The sequence below is a fragment of the Urocitellus parryii genome, chromosome 5, assembly GCF_045843805.1.
Source record: "Urocitellus parryii isolate mUroPar1 chromosome 5, mUroPar1.hap1, whole genome shotgun sequence".
Lineage (NCBI taxonomy): Eukaryota > Metazoa > Chordata > Mammalia > Rodentia > Sciuridae > Urocitellus > Urocitellus parryii.
Window position 1 is genome coordinate 125,600,652 of NC_135535.1, and position 22,186 is coordinate 125,622,837.

At 53.0% G+C, this 22,186-nt stretch overlaps 2 protein-coding genes across 4 annotated transcripts in view; one reads left to right on the forward strand and one right to left on the reverse strand.

The window, feature by feature from the left end:
• The window catches only part of Csgalnact2 (chondroitin sulfate N-acetylgalactosaminyltransferase 2), a 78,314-nt gene extending 57,046 nt beyond the window's left edge, over positions 1–21,268 (forward strand). The window contains exons 9-10 of one of the 3 annotated variants that reach the window (XR_003301765.2): positions 1,984–2,146; positions 2,600–3,423. The gene's annotated coding sequence lies outside the window, so the exon portion shown is untranslated. Of the gene's footprint in view, positions 1–1,983; positions 2,147–2,599; positions 3,424–21,213 lie in introns of those variants that run through there. The other 2 variants (XM_077798305.1, XM_026399521.2) reach the window with 2 other exon arrangements.
• Positions 232–10,107, reverse strand: Rasgef1a (RasGEF domain family member 1A). Its single transcript, XM_026399524.2, has 12 exons — positions 9,910–10,107; positions 7,293–7,415; positions 5,646–5,783; positions 4,499–4,720; positions 4,011–4,085; positions 3,635–3,727; positions 2,919–3,021; positions 2,761–2,840; positions 1,933–2,124; positions 972–1,095; positions 485–557; positions 232–278 (listed from the first exon to the last, which is right to left on the reverse strand). The coding sequence occupies exons 1-12, from the start codon at positions 10,105–10,107 to the stop codon at positions 254–256; spliced, it is 1,446 nt and encodes a 481-aa protein (XP_026255309.2). The 3' UTR covers positions 232–253.
• Positions 21,269–22,186: the final 918 nt, after the last annotated feature.

The following is a 22,186-nucleotide window of genomic DNA, read 5'->3' on the forward strand; positions in this document are numbered from 1 at the left end:
CCATCTCCCATGATACTCTTTCCCCACCCCTCCCCAAAGCAGGGCCCTGCCCTGTTATTTAAAATAAACAAAAAAACTTTGTAAGTGCCAAAGGTTGATGCATGAAATAATTACCATTTTCTTTTTCATAAAAGTTATATACAAAATGGACCCCAACCAGTGAGGCCTCCTCATCTCAACCCATATCAATCAAGATTCAAACTTGGTTTGTGCGTGTGCTTCATCCGGTTACGTGCAGGCTGCATCCAGACCCTCAGGCTCTATTAAGGAGAGTGGTCCTAAAGGTGGGCAAGGGACAGGACAACAGTCAGGCTCCTGAGCAGGCAGAAAGTGTAGGTCCTTGATTCGTGAGGGGAGGGCCCAAATCCGGACCCAGTCCTCAGTCTCCCACTGCCCCAGGACCCCTTTCAGAAAGGCAGATTGTCATGTGTGCTCCCAGTCCTCTCCCTTCCTTGTGGGCTCCTGGGTCCCTGGGGTATCCTACCTGAGGGCCTTCCAGCTGTCCTTTTCCATATGGTTCTCAGGACCTTCACTTTCAAAGGAGGCGATGAAGAGAGCTGAGGATGGGAAAGCTCTTAGAACCAGTATCTCCTTGGGTGTCTGCCTGCCACACCCAGTTATCCCTTCCAGGGGCAAAGCTAGTCCCAGGACAAAGGGACAAAAACCTCTGGCTGGGTAATATGCAGGTTTCTACTGCAAGGAATTCCTAGACTTCTTGTCAAGGGACTAGAGTACTTCCTTGTTTTGGTTCTCTTGAATAGCATCCCGTCCTCCTTATCTGTCATCTGTCATCTGTCCATAACCCACCTTCATGCACACTCATGGTGCAAGCTGAGTAGCCCCTATGTGATTCTGGGTAATAATCACACCCACCTCCCAGGGCAATCCCAAGAGGACAAGGGGCCTAGATGGGGAGTCAGGGCAATTGTCCAGCTGGCAAGTGGGGCATACTGCCAGGAAGGGGCTCTTACCTTCCTCGCTGTAGATGGGCGCTGTAAGCAGGTAACTCTGAATCTTCTTGTCCTTCTCAAAGGGACACTCTACTTGTGTCCATGTCATAAACTCATGGATCTGTCTGGAGATCTCCCAAAATTTCTGAAGGTACAGAAAACCAATAAAGTATTCATCTGTCATTGTGAGCTTAAAACCCAGTCAGAGGCAGGGGGTATGGTTTCTGGTCTTGCCGCTCCAGTCATTAGTGCTGTTGAGATGGAGACAGTGGCCCTGCATGGCTGACCCCAGGGCCATGGTGTCTTGTGCTACATCAGAACCAGCATATGTTCCCTGAGGCCACTCTATCATGCCTTCTGCCTGGGCCATCAGACTATAGCAGGGACTGTGTCTCCCCTGATAGGGCTCCATTTATGATTCCAGCCTGAGGCAGCATCCTGGCCACACCCAACACAGAAGTGTCAGCCAGGACATGCCATGATCTCACTTCTAGGGCCTATATAGGCATCCACAGTGCCTACCCCTTCTTTACCTGTAGGAGCCCAGTGCCACCTATACTTCCCCAGGCACTTTTGTCCTGCCCTCCTGTCCTTGGTCAGAGCCCTTTTCTGCTACTATCTCATCTGTATTCAAATTCCTTCTTGCATAAAACTCTCCTGACCCCCAATTCCCCAGAAGTGGCCTCTGTTCTATCTCCTGGATGGGATCAATGGTGAAACCAGGATCCTGGGTAAATATAGGTTCCCTGTGTCAACAAGCTCTGTGATCAGATCTTCCCTCAAGAAGGGCACAGTCCACTCCTCGAGCCTTACATCTCATGGCCAAGCAGTAATGCTGATGTTTCAGTCCTTAAAGCCCTTCCAAACCTCAGGCAGAGCTTGGGAAACCTGCAAATACTGCCACAAAGCCACTACCACACCTGTGGGGACACATGGTCTCTGCCTACCCATCTGTGCCAGAACCACAAGGGACTGGGCTCACCTTAAAGTTAATGTGCCCATTGGGTAAATGGTTAGTGTGGATTTTGTGCAGGAAATAGATGTCCTTAACGAAGAGGTTGAATACTGGGATGACAATCTTCTCACGGCTGCTATTGGCCATCTGGGACCGCTGTGTGGCCCCCTGCAGGGCAGTGCGGTAGTTACAGAAGTTGCTGGATGGATCCATGTGGTGCTGTGGGCATAGCAAGGACCAGGTGAGCCCCTCAGACCCACTCAGCATGCCCTCTGCAGAGCACAAGACAGCAAGAGGAGAAGTCACTGTCCCTAGAGGAGCCCAGGAGTGAGCACAGAGTGGGTAAAACCAAAAGGTGCCTGCTGAACACTGGGGCCTGTGGAAAACTATAAAGAAGTGTCACAGCCCTGCCCTGTTATGCCCAGGTCTCATCCCCCTTCCTTCCAGACCTTGCTTTGCTCTTCTATATATACTAAGCCTGACCAGCTCCATGGGACAAATGTTTTGCCAGAGGTCGGGAGGTAGTGATAGAAATATATCTGGGAAGGACTGCAGATGAGCTAAATGGTCTGCCAGCCTCTGGGCAACCCAGATAATCCAGAACTAGGGAAAGCTGATCCAGGAAAAGGCCAGTAAGACTGCTCAGTGGATATCATCCCTTTTGTCAAACTCTCCATTCTCTAACTTGCTCTAGGCAATGCTAGTTCTACTGGATGCAGCAATGGCCAAGGACAGCTTGAGAACCCACCAGCAGGCCAGCTCCATACATGTCTGAATCAAAGGAAAGATCCCACCCCTGCTGCCACACAGGACAAAGGTGGGGCACTGGGCTGTGCCAGTAACTTGGGTACCTACCTCCAAGACGTCAAACTTGGCTGTCTTGACTTTGGACCATGTTTTCTTCAGCCGAGCCACTGGACTAAGGTTCATGCCAGCTGCAGGGACAGTGGGCAGGGGTCAGAGCATGAGAAGGCAGAGGGTGTGGGCAGCCCCCAACCTGTGCCAGCACTCACAAATGATGGCCATCATGGAGTTGAAGTTTCCAATGTTGAAGCACTCTCGGGCCACATCAATGAAAAACTCCAGCATGCGGGTCCGATGCTTCTTCTTAACCACCTGGAAGGCAACAGGATGACCTCAGCGTGGAGCCACCAACAGGCCACAGGAGCTGGGGCCACTGGGCAGAGGGTCGAGAAGTTCCTTGGGACTTAACTTCCAGGTCTGGGAGATTCAAGGCTCTATCTGTGAGACTCAGACACATGTCCAACACCTGATGGATCTCCTCAGCCATAAAAGGGATGGGCTGTTTGCTTGCCAAGGCTGGCAGAATGGTGCTGGGCACAAGGGGCACACTCCCACATAGGGGATCCCTATTGTCATTTAAGTAATCAATGGATATGGAGGCTTCAGGGTGGGAGCACTACCAAGGCCCTGGCAATGGACACTTCATGTGCTTATTTTGAAAGTTCCATCATCTAAAGGGGAAATACAGGGGAATGATATTAGCCAAATTATAATGTTTTATTGTATAAAAATATGAATTTTTTCATATTTTTTCATATTTTTCTTAATTTTTAAAGTGTGACAAAGAGAGAGAGAGAGAGAGAGAGAGAGAGAGAGAGAGAGAGTGTTCCATATAAGTTGAGGCAGGCAGGGCAAAATTCACAACCTCACCAGGTCTGGAAAGGGCATGGCCACCCCACCCACATCTGCTGTGGCACGTTCTTACCCGGCACACCTCAGTAGCCACCAGCATGCTCAGGCAGTTGAACCAGTTGTCATAGGCCTCCAGGCTGTAGGTCTTGTTCATGTCCCCTCGGCACTGGGGGTTACAAAGCAAGTCACAGGGATCCCAGAGGACCCTGATTGGGCAAGTCAGTTCCCACTGCTCACACCTGTCTGCTCCTTGGCTGCCCAGTGCTCAGCTAAGCTGGGAGGTCATGCTAGCTCCCCAACCCCAAGCAGAGCCTGTGTCCCTCCCAGCATGCATCACTCTGTGTGGCCATTGCTGAACCCCCTCAATGGGTACCAGGAAAGCCATCAGGTTTCATGATCTGACACTCCAGAAGTCATGCTGAGTGCAGCCTGGACCTCAGCCCACTCACCCTGTGGTTGTCCAAGGAGTCCATGTGGCTGATGATCTGCATCAGGTCCTCAGGGTGAATGCTGCTGACCCTCTCCTAGGGGGGAGAGACAGCAAAGGGAGGGTGACCAGCCTCCCCTAAAAGAGGAAAAAGAACTGCAGGGGAGAGTGACTCAGGCCTTGGAGACAGGGAAGGCCTGCCTAGGGCACAGGCCCTTCTCCTCCCAGGCCAATCTTCCATCCTGGGACGAGGACAATGCAGTACCAAACCCTCCCATTCACACAGGGCTGCCAAGCTCCTGCAGACCCGATACCAGCTGGACACAGCCAGCCTGAGGCACACAGGCCAAGGCTGGCAAGCCAGCTTCCCTGTGACCACCCAGTCTGGCTGGCAAGGATCTTGGCAGCACTACATTGAGAGGGACATTGGGTCCAGCAGCCCTGTCCAAGCAGCAGTGAATGTGGCCCTAGTCCCACTCTACTCCATGCAGAGCATTTGGCTGCACTGACCAGCTCGATGTGGGTCAGCTGCTGGGCCAGCACCAGGGGGTCGCAGCACACGCCCAGGATGTCTTTCTGAGCGGCCGGTGGCTTGGCCTTGAGGACAGGCCCTTTTTCAACAGCTGGTGGCCGGAGCTTCTCCCGCAGCTCCTGGAGCTGGCTCCGGGTGGCCAGGGATAGCAGCAGGCTCTGTATCATCTGGGTGATGGCCTTCTTTACTGTGCCATTCTCCTGTGAGTGTCAGAGAGTGGTGAGGGTGCTGAGGTGGGCTTGTGGTAAGTCCACTGCCATCATGAGAAACCCATCTCATCGCCAGAGACATGGCTGACTTTGAGCCCACATGCCCTGTCCAGAGCTGCTCTGAGCCTCTGAACCCTTGATGAGAGAGGGGTGCAGTGTGGGCTCCTCTGAGGCCTACTGGGGAAGGTGGGCTCCATGAACTATCCTTCTAGCAGAAGGGCAGAGGGCAGGGTCAGAACTGGTCTTCTGGGGTCTGAAAAGTGTGGCTTTCCCAGAGGTGGCCAGCTGAGCTGCTTGTCACTGCCTCCCAGCATCAGAAGGGGCCACGGCATGAGTCAAGGCATCAAGAAGGGCTTTTACCCTGGGTGGGGACAGCCTGGGTCCCCAATCTCTCCCAAAGCTTTCCCAGGGCTTCCCGAGTCCCCCAGGGAATAGGAGCTGTGGAACACAAAGAAATTCTTCAGCACAGAGAGACCCTCTCAGCTCCTTGGGTTTCCTATCTCCAGCGAAGGCCAACAGTGAGCTAGGAGTAGAAAGAGCATACAGACTCATATCCTCTCAATAGGTCCCAACAAGGGTGTCCAGGGCCAGAAGGGGGTTCAGAGCAATAGTCTTGCATGCAGTGTTTGTAGGCAAAGTTGACCCAATTCTGGCCAGCTGAGCTGCATCTGGGGATATGGCAGATCCGGTGGAGCCACCTTGCCACTCTCTTCATGAACTATCCTTCTAGCAGAAGGGCAGAGGGCAGGGTCAGAACTGGTCTTCTGGGGTCTGAAAAGTGTGGCTTTCCCAGAGGTGGCCAGCTGAGCTGCTTGGAGTAACAGGGGAGGGGATCAATACTAGTCTGTGTCTGTATACCCCACCTTCCAGAAGACAGACCCAAGCAGCCTGACCAGGGGCTGAGGGAGGACCTCACCTCATCGCACTGGGTGACACGGTGAGCAATGGCCTTCAGCTCCGCCATGGCCTTCTCATCCTGGAAGTCATAGGGGAAGGCCTCTGTCCACTCCTTCAGGAGCTGCACAATCTTGGCGGAGAAGGACTTTAGCTTGGCCTAGGGCAGCAGGGATCAGTGTGAGGCCCCATGGGCCAGATAGGACTGCAAGATGGCAAGTGTCACAGCTTCCTTCTGCCTCAGGACCCATACCCCTAAGCCCAGGGCCTGTGCTGGGCATGTCTCTCTGCCACACATGCCACCTGTGGTTTTGCCACACCAGAATGACCTCTGAGACTCCTTTTTGTTTCCTACTTCCCTTAAATAAACTTTTTTTTGTCATTTAAACAAATTAATTTCCAAAACCATAACCCATCACTATTATAACATAGATTTACTTGCAATACTTAAATGTTACCCATAAAAAGCATACAGGAAAATCAAATAAAATCATAATGTTAAATTAGAAGCTTATCTGCCCTTTCTGTTAAAGACAGTTTTGCAAGTGCCGTAGGGCAGGGTGTAGACCTGAGGAGCAAGTAAGTTAACGACTCCTGGTCAAGAAAGGTAGAGGTATCCCTAGTCACCTGTGTCAACTTGCACATGCAGCCTGGGGACAGGTGCCCTGCACCCTGGCACAGGGCTGAGGGAAGGAGGGTGTGGGTGCAGCTGCCCATCTTGTTCAGAGGATGCCTACATGGCCTCTGCCCCCATGAAGTAGAGAGGAAGCAATGCAGGATGCTCTGTTGCCAAATTCTCACTGACCCACCAGAATGCCCAGAGGCCAGAACCACTCCTGCACCCACCATGGCTCCTCCCATACCTGATCAGCTCCCCACCACACTGTTCCAATCCAACTGTTATGGCCACAGCATGAACCATGACTGCTCTGGGGACCCAGGCTATCATGACCCCTAATGCTCTGGGGACCCAGGCTCTCACACAACTCAGCCCCCAGCCCTGCATATGCTTGGAACCTGCCCCTTTTGGGTGACATGACTGGCCAGTGCTCTGGACTGGACCACCTGGTGCCAGCTACTCTGAGAAGACTATGTGGAGGGCACATGGCATTCACGGGCATTCTTCTGCAAACCTCCAGTGACAGAAGGTCTGGCCACATGAAGCAGGGAGGTGAAGGGCCGGTCGGGCCCCACTCCTATGCTGCTCTGACAGCCCTGCCAGCCCCTGGATATCATGTCCACCACCCATTTTTCCACTTTGGACCCTGAGCTTCTGAAAGTCTTGTCCAAATGCCTGCCTCCGAGGGCCTCAGGGTCAAGCTATGGCTTCCTGACTGTCTGAAACCTGGCACCATCCAGAAGAGACTGTGGCCCCTATAAAATACTCGAGCAGTGAAGGCTGAGGACACTGCCACCTGACCCCCACCCCCCATGAGGTGGCAACGGTCCAGGTCCTGCTGGCTATAACAGAACCTTCCATATCAGGGAGACTGGCATTGGTCTGGACGGCTGTCTATGGGGCCCTTCCCTGGAAGGGGCACAAGTGTCATCAATAGTAGGGACTTGGAGCATCCTAAAAGGAGTTCTCTGCTCTGGCAACACCCCTCAGACCAGGAGAAGCCACACCCCAAGAGACACAGACAGCACCAGGATCCCTTCGCACTCATACCTTCTCAGGCCCAGCCTCCAGCTGCTGCCTTTGCTCCAGGCAGATCTGCCCCACTCGGGCCAGCAGGTCATGGGGGGGGATAAAGACCCGGGAGCTCAGGAGGAATGTGAAGATGTATGTCCTCTGAAGAAAGGAGACAGGCAAAGTGCTGGTCAGGCCAGGAATGGCAGCATCCAGGTAGGCTCATGCCGCTGCTCTTCCTGGCCTGGCCCTTCCCAGGCCAGCATCACATGTGGGGCCTCTGTGCCTTCACCTGCATGGTTTCCTTCACTTACACACCTGGCTTCTCTCATACTGCTACTCCAATCCCACCCACCTTGGAGGAACAGCTGGGCTGGAATTCTCCAGCACCCTTTGTCCCACTCTATAATGGGAGCCAGCCTTGGATGATGGTGGGGCTGTCTGGGCATGCTGCCCAGCCCGAGATGCTCCCTGAGACCGGGTCCAGGCCTCTTGGTTCTCCAGATCCTTGCAGGCTTTGCCAAGGTCAGTGGGGAACACCTGGGAGAGATGGCTTGCTCAGTGAGGCAGGGCTCTGTTGGCAGCAGAGTGGCTTGATGGGGAGCGTGGGCAGAGCAGTCAGAGGGAAAGGATCGGGCCTAGCCCGTGGGAATGTGACCTGGGGGACTAAGTGGAGCTGAGAGGTCAAGGAGGACATGGCCTGGTCAGCAGGAACAGGGCCTTGGAGGACAGGACCTGGAAAGCTATGGATCTTGTGACCAGGTGTAGCCCTTCACCCCAACTGCCATTCCAGGGCCCCTCCATCCCACATCCATGTGCCCTTGTCACCAGGATCCTCAAGGACTGGACTAAAGGGTGGCGAGGGGAATCTGTGGCCCAGGGTTCTCAGGCCTTCCATCTGCAGGGTCAGTTCCTGTGGAATCTTCATACTGGACTCTGCTTATAGGTGGACTTGTGGGTCAATACCATCTCCATGAGGCTGCTTGGGGCTCCTAGGAGGGAATCTACCCCACTCAACCTCACTCTGTCCTGAAATGGCTGCCAGAGGATGAGAAGTGGGAGGGCAGGTCCATCCACCCCAACTCCCAGCCCAAAGGACAAACTTCCTTGCTCCAGCCCAAAGATAACACGGCCAAGCTTCCTGGGAGTGCAGACCTCCTGGAGCAGGACACAGGGCCAGGGGTCCTCACTGCCCCCAAGCAGCCCTCCAGGTGGGGAATAAGACTACTAGGAGCCCTCCCTGGAATATCAGGGTATCCTCTGCCTCCACACACACTTCCTGCGCTCTGTGCTAGGCTGTGCAGCATGGGTGCTTATGGGTCCCAGCTGCAGGTAGGACTCTCAGGTCCTCCTCATCAGCAGACAACTCAGATACATAAGGAAAAGCACACTATCACCTCTTGGCTAAGGCAGATAGGGGAGGAGCCATTACCATCTCCAGGAAAAGTGAAGACTTACTGGGGTGTACGTGTCTGGCCCACATGCCTGTCTGGCAGTGAGGAAAGGGGGAACCCAGGCACTCTGCAGAGGAGCCAAGACCCAGCCAAGACCCTGGCCTACTTTCTTCCCTTGTCATCTCTCTGTTCTCTCCTGGGAAGCAGTCAGGATCGTAGAGCACAATGTTCCAAGAACTCCATTGGATAACACCTGGATGGCTCCTCTGGGAAAAGCCTATGAGATGAGGAGTTCTTCCTGCTATAGCACAGGACCGCTGACCCACAGGCTGACTAGCATTGAAGGGTCACAGTCCTGCCTTGGGCTTCTTCAGGACCTGAGGCTTCTCCTCCTGGCTCTGCCCCCAGGCACTCAACATCAGTGTCTGTACTATCAGCACTGTCCCTGACAGGGCTTATGGGGTGGACAGAAAAACAGGGGAGTGGACAATGCAAAGGTGCATCTTCCCAGAGCCCCAGAAGGAGGGAAGTGGCCTGACAGGAGGGGAAGCTGAGCTGACTCCAGCACAGCCAATAGGAAGAAGCTGGAGACCAACAACTCTGCCTGCACCTCCTGCGAACCACCTCTGAACAGCCAAAGCCAAGGCAATGACTGCCCTCGGAGGATGAAGGGTCCAGGACAGGCCCTCCCAGAAGATGGATGCTCAGCTCACAAAAGGAAGCAGGCAGGCCTACAGACCCACCGTTGCTAAGAGACGTCACTCATCAGAGGCGGAAGGAAGCCACACGTGACAAGGGAATATTTTCTCAATTCTCAGAATGTACGACACCATATTTAGGTTAAAAGGAAGGATTTGGGTTGATGAAGCACAGCCTTGCCCTTGAGGGCCTGCTGCTCCATATGTTAGGGTCTGCATACCTCAGGGTGGGACTGTCACCCTTTGTTCTGGATCATGAGGTTTATGCACAAAATAAGTTTGTCAGCTCAGAGATGGCTTCCAGGAAATGAGCTGGATTACCCTCACCAGGACCTGAGTTCTTCCTCCCCTAGGGGCTGGGTCCTTTTTGTGTTTCTGCTTCCTATGCCTCCAGGGCCATCCCAGCAGCAGCAGAGAAGCCACTGCAGCCTCTTCCAGGCAGGTCACAGGGTGAAGAAGGTACAGGAAGTGGGACTGTCTGGGCCTCCCCCTCCTCCCAGAAGCAGCCTCTCCTGGAACCAGATACATTTCCCTGTAACTTTCCCCAAGACCCCAGGCACTCACATCGGGGTAATAGTCCACCGTGGGGACCAGGTGCTCCATCAAGGCTTCCAGGGACCCAGAAATGAGGCGTCCATCTTGGAAGATGAGGTCCCCAGAGCCACTGCCAGCCCCGCCTCCTCGCTCCCCCATGCCGGGTTGCACCTGTCCACTACAGCTGGGTCCGAGGATGCTGGAGAAGACCACAGATGTCTGGGGCATAGTTTCCTAGGAGAGAAGAACAAGGCCATTAGGCAGCCTGCATGTATTCAGGGTATGTGGCGAGAGCCCCAGACGTACCACCCAAGTGGTCGCTTAGCCACCGCACACCTGATAAATGTTTCTTCAGCACCTGCTATGTGCACATGGGGCCTCATCTTGGGATCTGGACACAAAGCCTGCCTCCTAAGGTTATAAGCAGGATAAGAAGAGAAATTGTGGAAAAAAATGCCAGGAGGAAATACAGGGAGCCTGTGGTCAAGGCGGCCTGAGGGAAGGTGATGTGTGTAAAATGGTGCTGGCCATACAGAAAGGAACCTCCTAGGAATGAGACAGTCCAAAGCCCAGTGTGTATGAAGGGGATAAACAGAGACGGTGGTCTGAGTCTAGGATGACCACACTTACCCCAGGGCCAGCATGAGAAGAAGCCACTCTGAACATAGTTAAGGGAGCCTTCATGGGAGGGAGGCATCTGGAAGCCACTTGGGCCAGATTTGCCATAAACGAGAGAGAGCTCCTCAGGTCAGGTAGGAGCAGAAGAACAGGGGCAAGGCCGACCCTGGACACTGTGAAGGACTGTCTCAGCCCTGGAACACTGACCAGCACAAGACAGAGCATGAAGGCAGGGTCTAAGGAAAGATGTGGGACTGGCTTTTGGACATGTGGAATCAGACATGCCACTGACATGTAGACACCTGAGCATCAGGCATCCTGTTGGCCTCCCTAGGGCTGTCCCCTGTGGCTGCCCTGCTGAGGGCTACAGGGTTCCCACCTAACATTGCGGCTAGGCCTCTTTTGAAAGTTCTCACGAAGCAGGGGAGACTCTGAAGTCCTCCAGGCCTCAGTCTCTGCATCAGGCAACCGACCAAGTGTAAAAGGATCATGAAGCTTTTGCGGGCCCGGGCCTCTGAGACCCAGGCCTGGAAGTGTGCTCTCCCTCCTGTGGCTGCACACACAGTCTCACCCCTCCCACCCCTGGGAGACAGGTGGGCCTGGGGCCTAGGCGGCTGAGGTCAGGTGGCAGAACTGGACCTTCCTGCCATGGCAGGGGGCACAGACAGCACAAGCACAAAGCCACATGGCCCTCTCTCGGCGGGGCGCTCCTCAGAGGAGTGGTTCCTGGTACTAAGAGGGGTGTGATTGGGAAAGCAGTGGGAAGGCTCCATACCCTCCTCTGGCTTCCTGCCCCCCTGCACAGTCCATGAGGGCTCAGCCTTGTAGACTAGGGCAAGCCTCAGAGCCATCCTAGCCTCAGTTTTCCCACTATGTCAAGCAAATACTAGCCATGATTACTGCTGCAAGAGGACCACGGGGCTGCTCTCCAGGGGCTTTACAAGCAGAGGACCACCTCCCTGTGACAGAGCATACGGCACTGACCCCAGGCTCAGGGCAGCCTCCCCTCCAGGAGGGGGAGGAGAGCCTGTCTCAGAGTTAGCTTGTTGCAGCAGCAGCAGCACCTCATGCATGTGAGATGAACATTCTCAATGCCCAGCCCTGTCCCCTGTCATATCAGAAACTCAAAGATAAGCTTGACATTCGTTTTTTAATAAGCCCTCTCGGGACTTGTGTGCTCAAGTCTGAGGATCACTGATATCAGTGAACCCTTCATTTCTCAGATGCTATATCAGGGGCCCAGTGGAAACAGACTCCACTAAGGAAATCCTAGAATTTCCAAGTCCTCCCCAGGTCCCTCCCTGGATTAAGCCTAGACTACTGACCTGTAAGTCCTCACCCCAATTCCTGAGGTCATGAGATGTTGTTTTCCCATGGAAGAGGTAGGAGGTACTATGATAGGAGAAGGGAATGCCCTAACATGCTGCTAACAAACAGCCCTTGCCAAAGGGAGACCTGCCCCAGTGCTGGGGAGGTTTGCCTGGGAGACCAGGGGAGTCAGCCTGGAGACTCAGCTCATGGTGATTCTGCTGCTAGGGAGGGGTTAGATGAGCCTAGTAGGAACAGGTCCCCTTCAAGGACAGGGTCCTGGATGAGGGACCAGCACGGATACCCAAGGCAGGCCAGGTTCAGTGGGGGATTGGCAGAGCCCATGGAGGCCCCGTGGGAGGAAACACACAGCATTAGCTAACGCTCTCAGTACATAATATGTACCATAAGTGACACTGAGTGCTGGTGTTGAATCATCTCATTTATTTCTCACAATAACACCAACCCACACTGAGAGCATCCAAAGATGAGGACAAGGCACCAAGGGCGAAGTCACACTCCACATATCACAGTGAGACACAGAGGACCAGGATTCAGGGCAACTAGCTGCAAAGAGGTGAGTTTTGCCAGGATCCTCAACTCTGGGAATCTTAATGGGTAGAGGGAGCACCAACTACTGCAGAGGTTTGCTGGGAGGATCAAATGAGCCCTCAGTATAAGTCGCACACTGCACTAGCTGGTTATCACTTCCCTGGGATCTGATTCCCATCTGTGAGATGGCTCAGCACCCCTCACAGGCCACAAGGGTGCCAGGACTCAGGAAGCCAACCCTGTGCTGACACTCTAAAACCAAACAGCAGTAGGCACCTGGTCATGGTTAAAATGCACAAATCATTCCAGGCAAGGCCTGTTGGTCAAATCTGCATCTAATTGAGGCACACAGGTGACTCGCATGCAGGAAGGATAAAAGGCCACAAACTATCCCGCTGAGAGTTCCAGCCTCCAGTGCCTTCTGCCAGCTAAACCAGGTGCCCTCAACTGTGGTTGCACATCCCAGAGGCTTTTCAAAGCCATTCTGCCCAGCTCCCACCCCAGTGGGTCTGTCTTAACTGGTCTAGCGGGCAACTCAGGTGCTGGCATTTTCCAAGAATTTCCAGGTGCAAATGGGAGGAGGAAGCCCAGACAGGCCTTCTCCTGCCTCTGCTGCACCTGGCTACAGCCAGACCCATTGCCAGGTTACAGACACTGCAGAGAGCTCAGTGAGACACAAGGACCAAGCAAAGGGATGGTGAGGATGGAGCTGGCTGGTGTGGGCCACCTTCGATAGGACCCACCTTCACCTCTGCTCAAGTTAGATGGAGATGGCCTAGACCAAGCAGCAGCCTAGACCAGCAGAAGGAGTGGGGGGCAAAACAGTACCCCTAGATGGTTCCTCTCAACTCCTAGCACCTCCTCCTCTGTTCAGGCAGAAAGGCAAGCACCTTCTAATTATAAACCTAATCAACTCAGAAAAAATGTGCTCACACGTACAAGTGACTCACTCTATCCCAGGGGACAGACCTTGAAAGCTGCCCCCCTCCCACCAGGTGGGCATAAGGGGCAGTTGGACAGGACAGGATGAAGGCTACAGGATGAGAGGGAGAGGTCTCCCACCAGCTGCGTAGACAACCAGTTTCCATAGCTGGGTTTACCTGGCTCTCTGGGGCACATGGAAGAAGGGGGCCTCTCTGTATGAGAGCTGATGGCTGGTCCCTGAAAGGGGCCAGCAGTCAGGTGGGTAGGCCAGACCCACTCCCCTGCACAGCCAGAGGTAGCCCTGCAGGGATGAGTGTGGACAGGAAGAGCTGCCTGAAGAGGCTGAGCCCCAGAGGCCCTTTGCTCCCTGCTGGCCTGGGTAACAACATCTGGTTGGCCAGAGGGGAGGTGGGCAAAGCAACCGGGCCTAGGAGCTTCTTATAGTTACACATTGTCCTCTCCCCAGATCCTCCCCCTCCCTGTCCACCCCCATCCCATACCACCACTTTGGTGGCCCCAATCCTTCAGGCTTGACCTGAGGTGCCCCATCCAGGATCTCTGCTGTTATTCCCCAGAGCATGACATGGCTTGTGAGGTCTTGCAGCCACGGTTCTATGGGGCTCAAGCCTGCTGCCCCCCATACTGGCCCAGAACAGGTAACACTGCCTTGGGGAGTCCCCATACAGTTGCAGCCCCCAGCCCCTGCCTCTTGCTCCTTTACTGCCCTTGTCTGCGCCCTCATGGTGACCACATGATCCACACAGGCTTGAGTCCTTTCCTGTGGTTGCATGTCCTGGACCCAGCACTGTGGAAAACAGTCAGCAATGTGGAGTGAAGACACATGTTCTCTGTCTCTGAATCCAAGGGGAAGCTTCTGGGATGCTCTGAGCTTCAGTTTCCTCACCTGTCATTGGGTTTCTTATCCCACCTCCCTGCAGGGCTGTGTAAGGGTGGAGTGAGAAGATGGCAACCCATGTGGCTGTGTCCTTGGAGTGGACCAGATGTGGTTATATGCCATCCACCTCTGTGTCTGCCCTCAATGACACCCAAAAGGCCCAATGTCAGCTACCACTGATTCTAACTTATGCCTTCTGACCTAGAGAGAGCTGTAAGGCCATCAGCCTCCAGCCCCAACTACATGTTCTCATTGAGGCATGGGACAGATGGACTCATTTTGACCTGTGTGTCCACAACCCAGAAGTCAGGGCTGGCCTAGGTAACACCTGGAAACTGTTCATACCTAGGGGGACAAACTTATCTATGGAGCATGAGAACCAATAAGAAAATGCCCCCTCTTCACTCCAGATGGACAAAAGCATCACTGAGACTGACTAATGTTGGAACATATCCAGGCTATTTATTGGCTCTGCTTCCCTGCTTCCTGCTCCCCTGGGAGTAGGATCCCATATTTCGTAATGAAGTGTTCATACATAAGCTTCGTTCATATGTCAGCTCTGATCTCTAGGGAAGGTAGCTCTGGAGAAGCAGCCATCATCTTGCTTCTGTGCCCCTCCAGTGTGCAGAACATGCACATGCTGATGGCTCCAGGAGCCCAGAGCGTGAGGGATCAGGACCCCCACGCTCCAGCTGTGGGTTTGGGCAATTACTCCAACTGCATAAGCACTGGCTGATGGTGGCACCTGAACTCACAGTTGCTGTGAGGAGTGCAAGCACAGGGTGCATGAGGGGCCCAGTACAAATGCTCACATGCAGGATGTGCTACAGTACAGAAAGTGAACACTGCTCTCAGGGCTCTACTCCATCTGCAAGGTGCATTCTGGGGCTCTGCCTTAGAACAATGCAGGGAAAAGACCCCCTTTTATGGGATACAACCACAAACTTTAGTTTCTGAGTATTCACAGCTCCACTATAATTTATATATGCACACATGTGTGCCCTTGCACCTTTTAAGGAACATAATGCACAAGTACAGTGTCAGGGAGCCGGGTTTTGAGAGACTTTCAGAACCTGAAAAAGTTGAGACAGTAAGAAGAGAGATCATGGGTGGCCCAGTGCCATAAGTCACTCTGGGAGAGAGAGACAAGAGGATTTGGGGAAGATTTTGCAAAGAAGTATGTACAGAGTTCCCTTTTATAGCCTCTTCAAGGGACTTCAGAGATTTTACTGCCTCACACTGCTCCAAAGCTTTCTCATGTGTTCCATGCCAGAGGCAGCAGAAGTAGAGGAATATTTGCTTCTGGCCAAGAGCCAGACACGTGCCCAAGAGAGTAGACACCTTTTGTGAGTTGGGATACAGTCCTTACTTCCTCTCACAAACTCCAGTTGTCCCAGAGACAGGCTCAGAGACCCTGTCACCCAGGTGCTTGGTCTCAAGAGTTGCAGCTGCAGCAGAGACAGACCCAGAGGGTCTAAGCAGAGCTGCTGGACTTCCTGCAGCAGAGCCAACGGGGTTTGGCGTCTTGCACTTGTCCAGTTCTGGTTCATGGCTATATCCTTTCCTAGTCTTATGTGCTCTTCCTGCCTCCTGTACAAAGGATGCCCAGAGGGTGAAAGCCCAACAAGATCCAGGATGTGGGGGAGGCCCTGTACCACCCAGTGGTCTCAGAAAAGGTACTCCCATAGCTGAAGTCGTAGCAAACAATTTACTCAGATATCCTGGGGTAAGAAATATAAAGGATGTTGGCTTTAAAGGAGTATCCAATCACAGCACTGTCCATGTACAGGGTCATCTCTCCTCACACCTGTCCTGGGAGTCCTGTGCACCTACACCCCTCCCAGGAGACTCCCTAGTACTCTCAAGAGACATGCCCCCATCTCTCTGCTGTTAGCCTCCATCTTGATGCCTAAGTCTCTGGGACTTAGATGTTGGTGTGAAGGGGAGGGCAAGAAAGGTGGCCACCCTGAACAGGGGTCTCATCCTTTAGAAGTCAGATGGGGAAAACCACAGCCTTTCCCACTCATGGGTTCTCTCAGGCCTTCAGGATTTGAAGGCCCAGCTACCTACTTGCTTTTAACACCAAACCCACTTTCCTAGGACATCCTGGGAAAGGAAAGAAGCATTCACCTCCTAATACACCCAGCCCTGGGATGTCTACATGAGGCATCCTGCTCGGTTCCAGAAGGACTAAGGGAGAAATACTGGAAGGTAGATCTAGGAGGTAATGGGTCAGCCCCAAACACATTAAACCTCATCCAGTGGGGAATGGGAACAACAGCTTAAGGAAGGGTGTTTCTTATACAGGACAGGAACAGGGTCAGGCCTCCTCTGTTCAACTCTCAAGAGGGAGCTGTCTGGGGCCTGTTCCTAGCACACATTCAGAATTCTGTAAGCCCCTTCTGGATTCTAAAATCTGTCGTTTTGGAAATTTTCTGATATATGTCAAGCAGCTTTTAACTAACATTGTACTTTAAATTTCCATCATCAGGAGTTAGTCAAGCTATGTACTGGGCTTTACAAAACTCATCTCACATAAATGCAATTCTCCTATAACCCAGAGATTCCCATTTCTCTGACAGGAATATCAGCTCATGAGATCTGCATCAGGCTGCTCAGGCAGGCAGCATGTGCAGGTCTGCCTAGGCTTGCCTGCCCCAAAGCCCTGTGTTTTCTTGGACAGAGACCCTGTCACCCAGGCTCTTGGTCCCAAGAGCCTGTGGGTTTGGGCAGTTACTCCAACTGCATGGGCACTGCATGAGCACTGCATGAGCACTGCATGGGCACTGCATGAGCACTCCATAACATTGCCCCTAAATGTTTCTGGCAGGGACAGGACCCATCTGAGCTTGAGATGACAGCTGAGACCTTTGCCAGGATACAGAGGCAAATGCACATTCCCACCACATTCTGCATGATTCCAGGGACTTCTAGGCTCCCAGAAGCTTATCTGTGACCCCAAGGAAAGTAACCCAGCTTCCTGGGAAAATGGAACAAAAATGGCCCTTAGGGCCCATTTTGCATGAGGGTTCTGCAAGGAGGTGGATGAGGGGCCTGAGGCAGCCGCTGCCTCTGCCAGGCTTGGCAGTGGGGGATTCTTTCTGAGGCAGCATGGGGGCTTCTATTTTTTAACCTACTCAACAAAAAACCAAGACTATTTTTAGCTCAGCAATCTGCAGGGCATCACAATTAGCAACTGAAAATTACACATCCTGCCAGTCTCCCCTCGGCTGGCTATGGAGGAGGTGGGGGGAGAAAGTGCTCCTGGAGGGAGCTGGGTGCCAACCCTGTGTCCGTCCCCCCCCCCCCCCCCCCGTGGGTCACAAAACCAAGACGGCATGCTCAGAGGCTTCTTTTAGGTCCATGTTGGCCACTGGGACCTGGCCAAGGGACACATGAGCCAGCTCCCTCACTGGGACACTACCAAAAGGACCCAATTGCCCTTCTAGTGTTGTCCAGTTCCCTGAAATGGTTTGCACAGAGGTGGCTTCACACAGTCCTTACTCCTCATTCATTCAGAAATGTTAACAAGGACCAGCCTAGCCACTAGAAATCCAAATGAAGGAGAATCCATTGCTCTCTGGCCCTACAAATCACCATTGGAACAGGTAAGTCCGGCACAGGATGACCACATAGATAAAGGTTAGAGGAGGCTCAGGTCAGAGGAAGAAGCAGGTGGTCAGAAGACTGGATGAAGGAAGGCCCATCAAGGAGGCTTACCTTGCTGTAGCTTTGAGCCAAGACTTGAAGGAGAATTCTGGATAAAGAAGAGCTATTAGAGGAAAGACTGCATGAGCCTTCACCCAGTAGCTGTCTAGGAAGTCTTCCCAGAGCACATCCTGGCTGGCTCACTCACTCCAAAACAAGTTTTTATCAGTTATCTATGCCCATGACATCCTAAATGTGGATCTGTGGAGGTGTCCAGGTCATGGCCTCCAGCAGTGCAGGACTTCCCCTAACCCTGACTAGAACCAGGCCACAGGTGGCCTCCACCACCAGCACATGCCACCGCAAAGTGGCAGGTCCTGCTCATCACCTGCCTAACTACGCCCAGCCCTGCATTGGTCTAGGGTGGATCCAGACATGGAGGGTAAGTTTCCAGTCCCTGGAGAATCTCCTTGGGACAGGTGGTTCCTGATCCCCTTGGCAGTGAACAATCTCAGGGAGGGGAATTGGCTGGAGCTGGGGGGGTGGGGGGGGCTTCTAAGCCAGGTAGTTGCAATTCAGGCCAAATTCGTAAATGAAATTCTTGCTTAAATGAATGAGGGAGTAGGTGGGGAGGGCACACAATTCCTATGTAAATGCAAATCTCTAGGTAATCTTTAATGAGTCAGAGGATTTTCCTCAGATGATTAGAGGGGCAGAATCGGACCCTGGGGTGCTTAACCACTGAGCCACATCCCCAATCTTTTTTATATTTTGAGACAGGGTCTTGCTAAGAGGTGGAGGCTGGTTTTAAACTTGTGATCCTCCTGCCTCAGCCTCCCCAGCAGCTGGGATTACAGGCATTTGCCACTGCACCCAGAGAATCAGATGATTTTGACCCACTCCTTGGATGGGAGACCGTTCTAGTCACTTCACGCATCCCAGAGGGAAGGGTGAAAGGTCAGGTTCACTGGCCCTGGGGACAGAGTGTGCAGGAGGCCAGCTCTAAGGACGGCCTCCCTTCCTGGCAGCAGGAGGCATCATACTTGCTCTCTCCCTCGCCTGAGTTTCCTGGTGACAGGTCGGATGGCAGAAACCCTTTGCCCATCACCTCCCTTATCCTTCCCCATCCTCTCCTGTTCCCTAACTGGGTTCACAGACCAGAAAATTCAGGGAAAGGAGGCAGCTGGCCATGGACAGGACACTTGCCCACAGTCATTGAGATCCCACCTTCATAAAGGGCAATGTGACATTCCAGCTAGCAGAGGTGCAGGCTGAAAAAGAAAGCACCCTTCCCCCTGGGGCCCAACCCATATCCCCCTCTTCTGTCCTCCTCTGGCTCTGTCTTCTCTAACACCCCCGTCATCACAATTGCACTATTTCAGCGTGCCTTAATCCACACCCCTCCCCCTACTCCCTGCCCCACCTTCCCAGAGCTGCAGTCTCCATGCTCATCTGGAGCCAGGAGCCTGCACCCAAGTCCTAAATGAAGAACACAGGTGACTTGTCAGTAACCCAGCCTCTCTGGGCATCACCTGCACGGTACTCATCGTGAGCACCACCTTGTGGGAGAGTCTTCAGCTTAATTCCGCCTCATTCATAGACACTACAGTGGGTGCAAGAGGGACGTGGAGCCAGGACCCTGGAAGTCCAAACCTGTTATGACCCATCACTCTCAAGGGGTGGTTTCTGGACCCCAAGCCTAAGGCCATCCATCACGTTTCTTCACCCCAGTGCTGGAAGGACACTCCCCCAATGGTCCAATCTGAACCCAGACTCTCCTGCCTCAGGAACCGCAGGAAACGGCCCCCAGGCCTGTCTACTCTTCCCAGACCTAAGCTCCCAAATCTCCCTAACTTTGAACTGAAATGTATCTCCTTTCCACAGAGTCCTGGTTCTGTCTTCTTGGGCCCCATCTGATGGAAATGCAGAATCCAGCTGCAGGCACAGGTTGGCCCTGAGATAGTTGGGAGGCTAGCCTATCCCACCCATTTGTGGGCCCCAGCACCCTCTTCTTTAAGACATCATCTCCAGCACCTGCTCACCAGCTGACAGTGAGCACAAACCAAAACCAATGAAGCTCAGGATAGCCTTAGTACCTGGTGGGTTTCCTTTTTTTTTTTTTTTTTTTTTTTGGTACCAGGATTGAACCCAGAGGCACGTACCCACTAAGCCACATCCCCATCCCTTTTTATTTTTTTATTTTGAGACAGGGTCTCACTAAGTTGCTGAGGCTGGCCTTGAACTTGTGATCCTCCTGCCTCAGCCTCCCAAGTTACTGGGATTACAGGCAGGCACCACCATGCTCAGCACCTAGTGGTTTTTGATAGCAGCAGAACTGCAGAACATTTCTGATGGACACCTGATCTATGGGTTGCCTAGCTGCTGTCCTAAACACAGATAATAAGAGGGGGTGTTTCCCTCTCTCTGGTCCCACCTCTGGGTCCCCTCTCATACCCACCATTCCCAGGACAGCCTACCCAGGTCCCCCGCTGTCGACCAAGAAACAAAGAGAGAATCTGCCTCCTACTTCTATGCAGCTTGATTCCTCGACCTGTTTGCACTGCCCTATCTCAGGCTTGTGGGATTCAGAGCTGGTTCTGGTCTAGGGTGGGCTGAAAGGTATGGGGTGATATCTCTCTTTTGCCAACAGGTCTCTTTTTATTTTTATTTTAGTTGTAGATGGACACAATATCTTTATTTTATTTTTATGTGGTGCTAAGGATTGAACCCAGTGCATCACACCTGTGAGGTGGGCACTTTACCACTGAGCTACAACCCCAGCCCCCTCAGGTCTCTTAAGTTTTTACCCCCTTGTCCCTCTGAACCCCTGTGGCCTCTGCAGAAGGCAAGTCCTTGGGAGAGCAAGCCTGGTCCCATCCCTGGGATAGGGCCTAGGGAGCTCCTGCAGCACCCAAGTCCCATCCTCCTAGTCCAGTGGCCATCAGATGGACAGAGGGTAAGGGGAAAGACATTGCTTTTCACATAATTCAAGCTTCAAGAAGTAAGATTCACCAATGCTGCAAAGAAGGGCAGTATTTACCTCTGTGCACCTTTGGGGCTGGCCCAGGCAGTCCTGAGGCCTGACACAGGGCTGCAGGCCATGCTCCAGCAAGGAGGCGGCTGCCATGGGAACCAGAGTGCCAGCCGCAGTACCTCACCAGGCGCCTTCTCCACAAAGGCCCAGGCTTGGGAGCAATGCTGATAATTAAAGCTTTGTTACAGACACACGATTCATTCTTTTGTTCTGAATTCTTTTCTATTACCAAATACTATTTGAATTGACTGAAGGAATCTTGCCATCTCCTCTTCACACTCCTAAATACAAATTCTGCCAAGCCTGGGTTTTTTCCTCATTCTTTTTTCCTCCTCCTTTTCCCCTTTTTGTCCAGTCAGCTCCTTCTGGTAGCTGCTCAGGAGACAGAAGGTCATTGTCCACCAATAACTGCCCCACGATGGAGATTCAAGAAGCCCAGGGATGGAGCAGGTGGGATTTCAGAGAATCCCTGCCCTTTCTAGCAAGCTTGCCTCCTTGCCTCCCACTTGGCTGCTCCAGGACCAGGGCAGGGCTGGGGCCTCCTCAGGCTCCCACCTCTGGCCTCACTCCCTCTTGACCGACTCCTGGGGACTCAACTCGGATTACTAAGAGCCTCCTACACTTGGGGACAGCTCTAGGATTCCAAGAGGCCAAGCTGGGTACAGGCTTGGACACAAGCAAACCAAGATCATCTTGGAATCCAGTTTTGTCATGACTAGGAGTCCTCTCAGGGTGCCACAGAGAAAGGAAGGTAGGTATACACGCTCACCCCAACTAGAGTTGCCCCTTCCTAGACAGGGCATCCACTGAAGACTTCTGGGACAGGATGTCCTGCTGCTAATCAAAGCCCAGCACACTGGCCAGGGTTCCCACCTGCTCCAACAGAAAGACACCCCATGTCTTGGGTCAGGCTGAGAGCCAGACAAGGATCAACATGGCTACAAGACAGAGGGACAATAAGCTGCCTGGGTCAGAGCTAAGGGCCCCAGAGAGGCTTGTCTGAGGGATGGATGGGTGAAGTAGGCCTTTCCAGGGGTGAGCGGCTCCTATATGGGTGCTGGGATATAGAAAAAAGAATGGACAGTTCTTTTATTTTTAAATGACATCTAATTATACCAAGAAAAGATTTTTCCTTTGTGCTTAAAAACAAATAAAAATCAATTTCCTTTGCTTGAATTGACATCCTCCTGGCAGACACCCACAGCAGTCCTCCTGAGATTCTAAATGCTATAGAAGCAGGGAGCTTTGTGTTTGTCAAAGGGCAGGGTATGGCACAGAGGGGCATCCAGCTCCTACTGGGCTAGGAAAGCCATGGCCTTGTCCACTAG